Source organism: Arvicanthis niloticus, chromosome 6 (assembly GCF_011762505.2).
Source record: "Arvicanthis niloticus isolate mArvNil1 chromosome 6, mArvNil1.pat.X, whole genome shotgun sequence".
NCBI classification, from domain to species: Eukaryota; Metazoa; Chordata; class Mammalia; order Rodentia; family Muridae; genus Arvicanthis; species Arvicanthis niloticus.
Genome location: NC_047663.1, coordinates 38,734,264 through 38,748,055, shown reverse-complemented (window position 1 = coordinate 38,748,055; position 13,792 = coordinate 38,734,264). Strand labels below are relative to the sequence as shown.

The 13,792-nt window shown below is 40.4% G+C and overlaps 1 protein-coding gene across 10 annotated transcripts in view; it reads left to right on the top strand.

Moving 5' to 3' along the window:
* Ap2b1 (adaptor related protein complex 2 subunit beta 1) overlaps positions 1–13,792 on the top strand; it is a 103,110-nt gene that overhangs the window by 5,557 nt on the left and 83,761 nt on the right. For all 10 annotated transcript variants that reach the window (XM_076936161.1, XM_076936157.1, XM_076936159.1 and 7 more), the window contains exons 2-3: positions 3,396–3,455; positions 11,977–12,082. In XM_076936161.1, coding sequence (XP_076792276.1) covers positions 3,419–3,455; positions 11,977–12,082 — 143 coding nt within the window. In that variant the 5' untranslated portion in view covers positions 3,396–3,418. The remainder of the gene's footprint in view (positions 1–3,395; positions 3,456–11,976; positions 12,083–13,792) is intronic.

The following is a 13,792-nucleotide window of genomic DNA, read 5'->3' as shown; positions in this document are numbered from 1 at the left end:
AAGGAGAGAAAGGACTTTGACAACCTATATTTGTCAGAAACTAGGTTATGTTAATCTAGATATATAACCTTGTTCAGGGAGTCCTGTGAAAGTCAGTGGAACAATACTGTGGACTAGGACAAGTCCAAGGATCATGGCTTTGCCTGGTGGCTGCTCTGTCCTTTAACAATGTCCCTAGGCCACACCATAAGTCAGTCAGTGACCTTTCAGGTTTCATGTTGTATAAGGTTGTGTAAGTTCAAATTCCGTTATGGTTTGCTTATTTCTAGGGATTTCCTGAAAAACAAAAATTTGCCCCAATAGGATTTTGAGTTTTGAAGCACTAGGCAAGTTGAAGTTGTATTGTTTTCCAGTTCTATTCTGGCTTTGTGTGTGTGTGTGTGTGTGTGTGTGTGTGTGTGTGTGTGTGGCTTCTAGTATAGGCATCAGTTTGACACCCTAGATTGGAGGACTTAACTGTGTCTATCTGGCAAGTGTTTGTAGGGTTTTTATTAAAAAATAGTTATATGTAATTGTGAGTTGAAAGCCACAGGGACATTAAGGTCCACTGTCACCACCTTCTCATTTTGATTAAATTCTTAAAATTCATTCAAGTAATAATGTGTTTCGACCCAGGCACCCCCATCCCCGCCCTTCCTTTCTATGGTTGCTTTTTAGACTATTTTCACTTTTCCTTGTTTTCTCCCCACCCCCTTAAAGGACTGGATACCTTGTTTCTTTGCCTGTATGATGGCAATTATTTCATCACAATTATTGGCCATGGTGTCAGTTAAATGAGTGATAGATTTACCTGCTTATTTTTTTCCCTTCCCCCCCAACCCCCCACTTTTGATGATGGAGAGGTCTTATACCTGCTAGGTAAGCACTTGACCATTGAGCTATATCCCTGGTTCAAAATGCCACTGAAGGTTGAGCACAGGATTTCCCGTATATTAAGCAAACCCTCTACTACTGAGCCCTTTATTTATTTATTTATTTTATTTTGTATATGGGTGTTTTGACTGTACGTAGGTCTGTACACCACAGTGTGTATTCACTGGCCTCAGAGGCCAGAAGAGAGCATCTGATCCCCTGGAACTGGAGTTATAGATGATTATGAGTTGCCAAGTGCATGCCAGTAACAGAACCCGGGTCCTCTGGAAGAACAGCCAGTGCTCTTAACTGTTGCGCCATCTGCAGCCTTACTTTATTTTTAAGACAGACTCTCATTAAATTGTACAGACCTACCTCAGGTTCCCAAGTAGCTGGTTCTATCTCTTTATCTCTTTTTGTTAGAAAGCAGAGATTTTTAATTTAGGATATATATTGCAGGCTTTTTATTATTTTATTTTATGTATGGGTGTTATTCCAGTGTGTATGTGTCAGCATACTGTGTGTGTGTCCAAGGAGACCAGAAGAAGGTGTCTGATTCCCTGGAACTGAAGTTATAGACAGTGGTCTGTCTCCATGTTGGGTGCTAGGAATCAACACCCTAATCATGAACTGTGTAGGCTGCTGATAAAGACATGCCTTAAGGCGAGTGAACAGAGTATGTAGAGAATTCCTGTTAGAATTTCATGTTATCTAGGTATGGTGGCACAAGACAGAAACAGGAGGATCCCATGAGTAAGAAGCCAGCCTGGTCTTTATAGCAGGTTTCAAGCTTGCCAGGACAATATAGTGAAGATCCTATCTCAAAAGAAAAGAAAAAAAAATTATATATGTGTATGGGTAGATACGAGAGCTTTAGAAAACAATGCTTTTGTGCATTTTCCCCAAGTAAGTGGGTGAAAAACTTCCAAACAAATTTTGTTTTTAAATCTTAGGTTTGAAGTTTTGATGATTCCATGAGATTTAAAATGGTATGACAGCATTCTGTAGAAACAGTAATGGTTTTGAGACATAGCTGTGGTGCTCCTGCCAGTATATCAGTGTTTCTGTTTGTGTAAACTCACAGATAACTTAAGATTTATATCACAAGTCTTTAAGAAGTTTTGGTGTGCTTTGAAACAGGAAACAGGGTCTTACTATGTAGCTAGCCCTGGCTGGCTTGGAATTCATTATGTAGATCAAGCTGGCCTTGAACTCAGATCCACCTGTTAATGTGAAGAATTCCTAGCCAGGTGTGGTGGCTCACATCTGTAATCCCAGTACCTGGGAGGTAGAGACAGAAGAAACAGAATTAAAAGTCATCTTCAGCTACATAGCAAGTTTGAGACCATCTTGAGCTACATGAGACCTGTCTTAACAAACAAACAAACAAAAACCAGAAAGAACTATGTGTGATGGTATGTTTGTAAACCTAGCACTCTGGACAGAGACGGGGGGGGCGGGGAAGGGGGGACAGGGGACTTGCAAAGGGTCCAGTCTCTTTTACATGGAGTTCCAGGCCAGCCAGGGCTACACAGGGAGATGCTGTCTCAAAAAGCACAGGTATCCCAGGGGTTAAAAACACTTGCTGTTCTTTCAGAGGCCCAGTTTCAATTCCCAACACTTAGCTCAGGTGACTTACAACCATCTGTAACTCTAGCTTCAGGGATCCAACTTCTTCCTCGGGCCTTGGTACAGGGGCACACACAGGTGTACATACATACACATAAGTCAATAATAACAAATCTTTAAAAACAAAATGATTTGATTTGTCTACATTTTATTTAATTTATGCTGTGAATGGATTGATTATAGCATTCTCTGCTTTTTTGCTAGAAAGACATGAAAATTTTAATGCAAGCCTCTATGTGACAAATATCAAAACAATTTCTGTATTCTACATGGTATTCATGGTTTCTAACGCTTTCATTTCTTTTTGTTTTTGGGACAGGGTCTTTATGTCGTCCAGGTTCACCTCCAAGTCTCTGTGTAGCTATGTTTAGGAGGAGGATCTTGAACTCTTGGTCTTCCTGCCACTAACTCTGGTCTTTCTGCCTCTATTCCTGGTGCTGGGAGTAAGGAAGGCTTCTTATTTTTCTGAGAGCCTTTTTGTAAGCAGTATTTACTAGCTTGGCAAATTGTTCTGCTTTTGGGTTTAGGCTGCTTTGAAGTTCGTGCTGAGGCAGAGAAGTAATCAGACTTTCCTGATGAGAAATCTTTCAAACTAAACCTTTGTCTTAAATGTTTGAGTGAGTGACTAAGATGTATTTTTAAAGGTGTCAGGCCCATCCTTGGAGGCTACAGAGCCATAGGGGTTCAGATTATTGCTCTAGTCCATTGTCTTTCAGATTTTACCCCTAGAAGTTCCTGGAAGCAAATTGCAGTTCTTATTTCCTGTACAGCTTGAACCACAAATGGCAGTGGCAATAAGAAGCTACTCATTTTGTTAAAAAGCAGAAATTCTTAAATAGAGTGTTCTCAACAGTAGATGTCTTGCTGGATACATGTAATTGGATAACAGCATTCTTTATTTACTCTTACCCTAGGTTCACGCTAAAGATCCAGAATCATGACTGACTCCAAGTACTTCACAACCAATAAGAAGGGTAAGTGGGGGAACCTTGTGAGACCTTCAAGCTGTTCAGTTCAGTTGTTGGGTTAAACTCTCCAAGTAGAATGTTCTAGCGTTTTTACATGTGCATTTGCAGTCTTACTGGGAATCTGATGCTTCTACAATAATTATATTTTAGTAAGTTTATTGAAGTATAGGGGGTCTTACATTCTTGCTTTCTAGTGCTGGGGACCTAATCTAGGGCCTTGCATAGCTAGGTGGTGCTCTGCCATTGAGCTACACCTCTTGCTCTTGGCTCTATGACCTTTATCACCATTGTGGTCCGTAATATAATACTGGCTTTTACATGTGAGTGTGGGCTTATGAACTAAGGATTATTCTTGGGAAAATCTAACTTCCCAAATTGTTTCCAGATGGCTCATTTCTAGCTAGGTTAGTGTCATTGTCTTCAGCTTACTAAGCACCCAGCTGAGCTTGCTTTGCTTCTCAGAATCAGAAGTGTGTACTTTTGTACTCAGCAGGTCTTATATTTGCTGAAATATTCTGGACCTGGCACCAACTACTGTGGCGTTTATTACTCTTCTTTTTCAGTGTCTTGGCCTGTTTTTCTGGTTTGTGTCCTCTTCTCCAGTGGCTGACATGTGACAGCTTTTCTAGCATAGAATTTGTCTTTGTTTGCCTTGAAGTATTTCCTGGTGTGTTTGTCTTAAGACTTAGCCAAGTCTGAGTGTGTTTTGTGCACATTTTTTTTTTTTTTTTTGTCCCTTAACACCAGTGGAGTTACTGAATAAATACCCTAATTTTCACTCAAGTCAGAGTAGGTGCACAGGGTTCCTACTAGTCAATCTTGGTTTCTAAATGACATTCTTCAGCCAAGTGATAGTAACAAATGCCTTTAATCCTAGCAATTGGAGGCAGAGGCAGATGGGTCTCTGAGAGTTGGAGGCTAGCCTAGCCTACAAAGTTCCAGGACGGCCAGGGCTACACAGAGAAACCTTGTCTTAAAAAGGCCAAACCAAACAAAATGATCAGAGTAATAGATAATACCTAATGAATATAATCAATATATGTATAACTATATTTAGTATAAATTATAGTTTAGGCAAGAGTCATGATGCTAAAGTTAGTAAGTGGGAAGTTTGATAAGGAACAGGGCATTGATAGGGCTTCAGAGTATCTTTCAACAAATTACTAATTACAGAGATGAAAAATATTAGTTTTTTTTAAATTTCAAAATCTAACATTGAGGGAGCTGGAGAGATGGCTTAGTGACTAAGAGCACTTATTTGTGCAGAGGCCCTTGCTTTGATTCCCAGCATCCACACTGTAGTTCATAACCATTTATAACCCTGGTTCCAGGGAATCAGGCACCCTATTCTGACATCTGTGGGTACCAAGCAAAACACACACACGCACACACACAAAATCTTAAAAAAACAACAATAATGAAAACAGTATTTAGAACCTTAACCATATATTCATTCTTTACATCACCAAAACCAGTTAAAGTAGCACCACTTTCCTTTTGATGCATTGTTTTATGAAGTTAGCTTGGAAAAATTTATAACCTTATTGCAATTCAGGAAATCTGTGACAAACTGGAGGTGCTTTTCATAATAAGGGCCCTGTACTTAAAACATCTTATCATGACATAACACTTGGGAGGCAGGGTCGAGTGGATTACTGTGAATTCAGGGCCAGCCTGGTCTACATAGTTTCAGACCAGCCAGGGCTACATAGTAAGACCCTGTCTTAAAAACAGAAATATTATCATGAAAATAAATTGCTTCAGATTAATGACTAAAGAGACATGAGAGTAAGTGTAATACTTCTTTTTTTTTTTTTAGCATTTTTTATAGTTTATTCACTTTACAATCCCAATTGCAGACCCTCCTCTTTTCCCAGTTCCCTCCTCACATAGCCTCTCCTGGATTTCCCCTCCCCTTCTCCTGGCATATCAAGTCACTGTAGGGTTCTTAAGCTGAATGCTGCCCCAGAAGTGGGAATGGGATGGGAATCTATAAAGGGCATTGAACAGATGGTGGTGGTGGTGATATATTGCTATTTTAATATTAATTAATATTAATTACACTAATCATTATAATTATATTAAATATGGATTATTTATTAAACTATTTAATATTTTATTATTTTAATAATATAGTAATCAATTTAATAATTATAAAATCATCCCAATAATTTTAATATTTAATAATTTAATGAATTATTAATTATATTAAATAATAAATATAATTGTGTTAAATATTAATTATTATTAATATTAAAATAAGAAAAGTTCCTTATCCTTAAAAAACACAAGTTATATACTCAAGGCTAAAGAGGCATAATGTCTGCAACTTATAATGGTATATAAAAAAAGATCTGTGTGTATGTAGAGAATTATAAGGCAAATGTGACAAAATCTAACTGGGGAATAAATAAAGTTTGAAGATTGATTTTTTTTTTTTTAAGTGTGTGTGTGTGTGTTTGGTGCTTGCAAGGATGTAGAAGGCCCATAGTCGATACTAGGGGACCTCCCTTTAAATTTTTTTATTTATTATTTTATTTATTTAATGCATATGGGTAATTTACCTGCTTGTGTGTCTGTGTACCACATGCATTCCTTGGTGCTTATGAAGCCTGAAGAGGACACCAGATTCCTTGGGAAGTGCAGTTAAAGTTGGTTGTGAGCCTACCATGTCAGTATTGGGATCAAATTCAGGTCCTTTGGAAGAACAGCCAGTATTCTATCTTCTGAGCCATCTCTCCAGTCCTTGTTCTGACCTTTTCTATCTAATCTATTTTATTTAATGTTAGATTTATTTATTAGAGTCTATTTATTTAATAGACTATTTATTTATTTATAATCTATTTAGTTAATAGAGTCTTACCATTAATTTGCCAGGTTTTCTTAGAACTTGTGATCTACTCCAAGTTAGCGTGGAATTCACTCTCCTGGCATACTCTCAAGTGCTGGGATTACAAATATATATCACCATGCTAGGCTGAATATTGAATTTTTAAAAGCTCTACAGATTTTTTTTTTTAATGTGTAGCCAACACTGAAAATGATTTTTAGCTGCTAACAATGCTTGGTAGATTTGACTAGTGAAACGAGTGGGGTTGGGTAATAAAATGTGGCACATGCAAGATACTTTTTCCTAGTATCTGTCTTTAGATCCATCCAGTTTCTTCTCTGTCTTTATAGTTTACATCTCACAAAAACTATTAGCCTTCTTGTCATGGTGGCATATGCCTAGAATCTCTGCACTTACGCGGCAGTGGCAGGATGCTTGTAAGGCTAGATTGGGGCTACATAGCAAGATTCAGTCTCAGAATCAAGTGGCCACTAAAATGGCTCATCCAGTAAAGATGCTTACTGAGTAAGCCTGGCAACCTGAGTTTGAGCTCTGCAGCCCATGTAAAGGTGGAAAGGAAGAGCTAGCTCCACGAAGTTGTCCTCGGCCCTCCATACTCGCTCACCCACACATAGATCTCACATGCACTAATATGCACACATACACACTAATAAAAGCCACACAGAGAGAGCCATCAACTCCTTGTTAATTTATTTCAGCTAACTACTTAATCATTTGAATATGCATTTACATTTTCTTCTGCTAACACTTTATGTGCTTTGGTGACCAACATACTGTGTGTATAATGATATAGAAAGGATTTGTTATTGTTTTTGTTTTTTGAGACAGGGCTTCTCTGTGTAGTTCTGGGTGTCCTGGAAGATTTTTCTGCCTCTGCTTTCTCTCTCTCTCTCTCTCTCTCTCTCTCTCTCTCTCTCTCTCTCTCTCTCTTTTTGTCTTTTTTTCTTTTTTTTGTTTTTCAAGACAGGGTTTCTCTGTGTAGCTCTGGCTGTCCTGGAACTCACTCTGTAGACCAGGCTGGCCTCAAACTCTGAAATCCGCCTGCCTCTGCCTCCCAAGTGCTGGGATTAAAGGCGTGTGCCACCACTGCCCGGCGAATTAGGTGAGTTTTAAAACAACTTTTAGGGGGGGAAAAAAGCCAAGTGTATGTCGTTAATTCCAGCACTTAGAGGAAGTGGCAGTGGTGGCGCACGCCTTTAATCCCAGCACTTGGGAGGCAGAGGCAGGCAGATTTCTGAGTAGGCCAGCCTGGTCTACAGAGTGAGTTCCAGGACAGGCCAGGGCTACACAGAAAAACCCTGTCTCGAAAAACCAAAAAAAGAAAAAAAAAAAAAGAAAAAAAAAACAACTCACCTAATTCATCAAACCCTTTCTTTTAGAGGGTACAAATGACATTTATAAAAGTTTGATTCGTACGAACTGAGTCACTGCTAGCTAATATGTTTTTCAAAAACGGATAGACCATGTTCCTTTTGCTTCCCGCAACGCCCACCAGAACCGCCTCTGGAGCAGATTCTTTAAATTTATGCTTGGTTCTGGAATAATTTCAGTTACATCCTGTTTCGATTCTGCAGCTCTGGGTGCTGCTCTCAATGTGAGTCCCTGTTGTTTGCCCTTCACTGTTCCCGAAGTAAATGACAGGAGCCCTGAGAGCCACATTTGGCAGCACACTGCTCAGTAAAGAAGAGGATGGCTCTTTAAAGGCCTGGCCTTTTTGCCAGTGTTATTTTTGTAGTTGTCCATTAAATGGAATAGTGATTTTTAAAGCAATTTGCTTGCCTATTGGGGGTGGATATTGATAAAATAAGCTTTTATGTGTTCCATTTTAATGTCGATATACTTCCTGTCAGGGACTTCAGGGAGATCATATAGTGTGCAGAGTGGTAGATGACGTCAGGGTAAAATGATCTTAAAGAGCAGTCTGAAGGTGGCGGGCAAGGAGGCAGCAGTGTAGTCAGGCTTGACGTATAGATGAAGAGATGGGCGAAGTGATGACAAACCTGTAATCCCAGCAGTCTGAAAGAGAGGCAGGGCTGCCTGAGACAGGAGGCCAGCTTAGTCTACATTGTGAATCCCAGGCCAACCAGGGTTACATAGCAAGGCCCTATTGCAGACAAAACAACAAAAAGGAAGGGGTATCCACAAAAGGAGGAAATGAGAGTAGGCATGAACATGTATGTGCTGTGGGATAGCCTTCCTTTCATGTGCCCCTCCTCCTGTCTGATGAGAGTTGTTGCCTTTTTCTCATGAAGATGGTGGTGTGAGGTAGTCCTCCTTGCATTCTCCTCCTCCTCTGTCTGGTTAGGCCTTTTTCTTTTACCCCGTGTTCTAAAGGCAGATAGGTTAGAGATGGAGCCTTACAGTAGTGGTAACAGTCTTTGACACTTTCTGACTAGTTGTTCAAAACTCGGCCCTTAGAAATGACCCTAGTTTGTATCGTTTTAAGCTTCATTCTTCCTCTACCTTTTTTCTTGTTTTCTGAGATAGGATCTCATGTAGCCCTACTTGGCCTCAATCTTAGTAGGTAGACCAGGCTGGCCTTGAACTTATGGCAACCTACCTTCCTGCTTTTGCCTCCTGAATGCTAGGATTATAGACATGTGCCACTGTGCAGGACCACATTGACTTTCATGGGATTGATTGAGGCTAAGACCTTAAAGCCCAATAACTTATTAAACTACTCCTGGGGTAGTCGGTTTTTTCCCATATTTTTTTATATTCAGTGTATGCACTTGCAGACACACACACTCGTGCCATAGTATATGTAGAAGTCACATGACAACTTTCAGAGGTTGGTTCTGAAGCACCTTTAACTATTTAGCCATCTCACCAGCCCATATATATTTATTGAGAATTTTACATATACATAACTTGTTCATATATCCATATCCAGCCCCCACTTCCCTCTCCAGTTATTCCTATCATGCCCCCTCCCTTCATGGTCTTTAGTTACTTATTTTTAATAATCCACTGAATCCAATTAGTGCCTCCCTCATGCCCATTCGTATGAGACCATCTAAGAGCTTGGACAACCTGCCAGCGGCCACATCCCCAAAGAATAATGGCTCTCTCTCTCCCAGCTGCCATTACCTACCATGAGCTCCCAAACTAGGATCTGAGCCTTGTGAGCCCCTCTCCTATTCCTGCTTTAGGTTTTTTTTATTTTTTTTTTAAAGATTTATTTATTTTATGCATATGAGTACACCACCATTGCTTTTTTTCAGACACACCAGAAGAGGGCATCAGACCCCATTATGGATGGTTGTGAGCCACCATGTGGTTGCTGGGAATTGAACTCAGGACCTCTGGAAGAGCAGTCGGTGCTTCTAACTGCTGAGCCATCTCTCCAGCCCCTATGCTTTAATGTTGACTGGCTTATTGTTTGTGCACATAACCATAGGTACTACAAGCTAATGAATGCAATGGCCATCTCATGTACAGAAACAGCATTTCACAACCCCCCTTCCTGCACCCCAGCTCACACATTGTCTCCACCACCTCTTCCTCTGTGATGGTCTCTGAGACGTGGGGCAGGTGAGGTGCTTGATACAGATATTCCAGTTAGGACTGAGTCACTCACTTATTCTCAGCACTTTGAGTAATTTTGATTCTGCATTAACTACTGCCTAATTGGAACAAGCTTTTCTGATGGAGGTTGAGAACAACACTAATCTCTCAGTATAAATGTATACATGTAGAAAGCAGTTGTACAACAGGATCATTCAGCAAATAACAGTGATGGATTGCCCACCAGGGCCTATAACTTCCCGGCCATGAGCTCTTGACCAGGTTTCCAGTACTGTATTAGTTTCTTTTCTATTGCTGTGACAAAATAACATGACCAAGGCAACATATAGAAGGAGGGGTTTCTTTGGGGCTTATGGTTCCAGAGGGATAGGAATGCATCGCCGTCATGGCATGCAGACAGGTAGATGTGGCACATGTGCAGCAGCTGAGAGTTCACATCAAGAGCCACAAACAGGAAGCAGAGAGGGAACAGTGGAATGACACCTTTTGAAACCCCAAAGGCCCTCCCTGAGCGACACATTTCTGCCATCAAGACCATACGTCCTAAGCCCTCCCAAATAGTTCTACCAACTGAGGACTAAGTAGTCAAACAATTGAGTCTATGAGGACATTTTTACTGAAACCATCACAAGTACCAAGCGTAAGTTCTCTCCTGTGAATGGACTCCCAATCCTGTTAGAAAGGGGTTATTACCTCATACCAATCATGCTACTGTAGCACTAAACTGATAATTTCTTTTTCTTTTCTGACTTAACTGCTTGTACATTAGGATCACGTATGAACTAAGAGCTCTTGGCAATCCAATTCATTTTGATCAGACTGGAGTAAAGCATTGATAGTTTGATCATTTCTTCATCTGGTAAGATAGCTCAGTAGGAAAAATGTTTGCTATATAAGCCTGACCATCTAGGTTCTGCCCTTAGAACTCACATAGTATAGTTGGCTGTGGTGTTGTAGGCATACAGTAATCCCATTATTTCTACTTCAGCATGGGAGACAGACAGGAGAATCAGAGTATACAGCCCAGCCCAGAAACAAGACATCTTAACAAGGTGGAAGGAGAGAACCAACTCCCAGAAGTTGTCCTTTAAAGAAACTATTTTGATGTATATGAGTGTTTTTCCACATAGATAAATATGTACCTGGTGCCTGCAGAGGCAAGAGGGCATCCATCAGGTTTCCTGGAACTAGAGTTATGAACAGTTGTAAACTACCATATGGTGCTGGGAACTGAAGCCAGGAAGTGAGTGATGGGGCCTGGAGTCATGACTCAGCAGTTAAAAGCACTTGTTCTTGGAGAGGACCTGAGTTTAGCTCCCAGCACCCACATAGTGGCTCACAACTCTCCATAACTTTTCCAGGGCATTCAACACCCTCTTCTGCCCTCTGAGGGTACCAGGTATGCATGTGGTGCATAAACAGACATGCAGGCAAAAAAGTAAAACACGTAAAGTAAATAAATCTTGAGAGGGGTAGGGGAATACTAAGCCCGATTTTGTAAGCAATAGACTATGTGATTTTTGAGCCTAATTTATTAATCTGTAAAGTTGTGTCTCTTTTAGTTTGTAAACACTGATTTGCAAGCCAGCTCCCTCCCTTCATTAATTTTCTTAGTTCCTTAAACTTCTTCTGTTCCTAAAATACCCTTCCTAATGCTGTTGCAGTGAAGTTTACTTTTTCTTGCTCTTATGCTTTCTATCTTTTAAAAAATATTTATTTTTATTTTATGTACATTGGTGTGTTGATTGCATGTACATCTATGTAAGAGTGTTGGGTCCCTTGGAACAACAGTTAAGGACAGTTGCGAGCTGCCATATTAGTGCTGGGAATTGAACTCTGGACCTCTGGAAGAGCAGCCAGTGCTCTTAACCACTGAGCCATCTCTCCAGCCCCTTCTTGATCTATGCTTTCTAAAGTATGGTCTGTGTGCCTCTTAAAGGCCATGATTTAAGGGCTTTAAGAATTTATTGATGGAGTCTTTGTTGGTGGGTCAGCTAACATTCTGGGGCTTTGAGTTGCACATCTCTTATAATTTTAAAATAACCTGACTTCAGTGGCTGCCTTGGTATCCTGATGTTATTTTATATTGCAGTATTCTGCCCGTTCTGTAGTCCTGAGACCATCCCTGTTTGTTCTCATCTCTTTTAGGGGAAATCTTTGAATTAAAAGCTGAACTCAACAATGAAAAGAAAGAAAAGAGGAAGGAGGCTGTGAAGAAAGTGATTGCTGCTATGACCGTGGGGAAGGACGTGAGGTAGGGATGACTCCTCCTGTGGACAGCCAGACGCCATGTCGTAGCCCTTCCTGCTTTCCTAGAGTAGGCCCCTGAGGTAGAGTGCTGTGCGCCTATACTAAAGCCACTTGAGAGGCTGAGGCAGGAGGATCACTTGAGCCAGAGTTGGGCATCTACCATGGGCAACATAGCAACAATGTCTCAAAAAAAAAAAAAAAACCCAAACTTATAGAAGCTGTGAAAATGGGTTGTTGGCCCATTGCAAACAACACAGGGAAAAGTACACGCTTTTATATTAGCTCTGACCTAAGTGCTAAGTGCTTATTAGTTTGCTTTTTAAATTTTTGTTGCATGCAGGTTTAGCATAAAGCATCTCTAGTTCTGGCAGTTACAAATCCATTGCCTGAGGTAGATTTAAAAGATGATAAAGTATGCTGAGCTCACATACTCTCTAATTGGTTTAAGTCAGTGCTCTTAGCTTTATGACTTAACATTCTGTGGTTGGATTCAAGGTGGGAGCCAACACTACCACATTCCCGTGACCGTTGAGTTTTGCTTCTGTGATTAGTGAGCTGTTTAAAGTGCAGGCTCCACAGCCTTCTAAGGCCCTCTCATAAGTCCATGAAATAAAAGCTATTTTTATAATTCTTGATTCTCTTTGCCCTTTACCATTCTGAGCTTTTCCGTGATGGTAAGAACTGCCACCACCTTCCCGTGAATCCAGGCAGTATGCTGGATGGGACAGTCATTCTGTTTTTCACTCCAAGAAAAAAAGAAGTTATGAGAAAAAGAGCAGTTCATTCAGGACTCTTGTTCATGATGCAGTAAGATTGTATTTTATCAAATAGGTGTTTTGTTTATTTATGTACAAGTGTGCCTGCGGAAGTTAGAGGACAACTCTCTAGTCTGTTCTCTCCTGCCACCTGTGGAATCCGGCAGTAAGTCCAGGTCATCTGTCCCATGTGTAAGCACTCTACCTACTGAGCCATCCTGCCAGCACAGTTTTCCTTTCTTAAAAAAAAAAAATTGTGAAAATTGTGTGTGTACAGGCGCTTGTGTGTGCCTGCGTATGTGCCTGTGTCTGTCTGTCTCTCTTTCTCTCTCTCTCTCTCTCTCTCTCTCTCTCTCTCTCTCTCTCTCTCTCTCTGTGTGTGTGTGTATGTGCGTGTGTGTACTGAAGCTGTGTTTTTAATATACTGTGATTAGGGGACTAGAGAAATGTCTCAGTGGTTAAGAGTACTTGTTGCTCTTAAAAAGGACCTGGGTTCAGTTCCCAGCACCCAGGAGATCTAGCACCCTCAGCACCTTCATCTGACCTCCTCAGGCATCAGTCATACATGTAGTATACATACATGCATGCAAGCAAAACACTACTGTAAATAATATAAACACACACACATATAAAGAGATATATTTATTTTTAAAAGATACTAAATTATTTTTTCATTTTCTGAGTGCTGTATTTATATGAAGCTGTGTTTCTTCTTACACATCACATAAAATGTTCCCTAGCCGGGGTAGTGAGAATCCAGCTATTTCTATTTAAGAAGGTCTATAGAGACTTATGAGTGTGTAAACAAGGAGCTGATATGGTGGCTCAGTGGGTAAAGTCATTTGCTGCAGAGCCTAATGACATATTAGTTCCCCAGAACCCAGCAGAGAGGCACTTATGTCATCTCTGACCTCCTCCACATGTGCTCTGGCATGCACAAACAATAAATATAAAACACC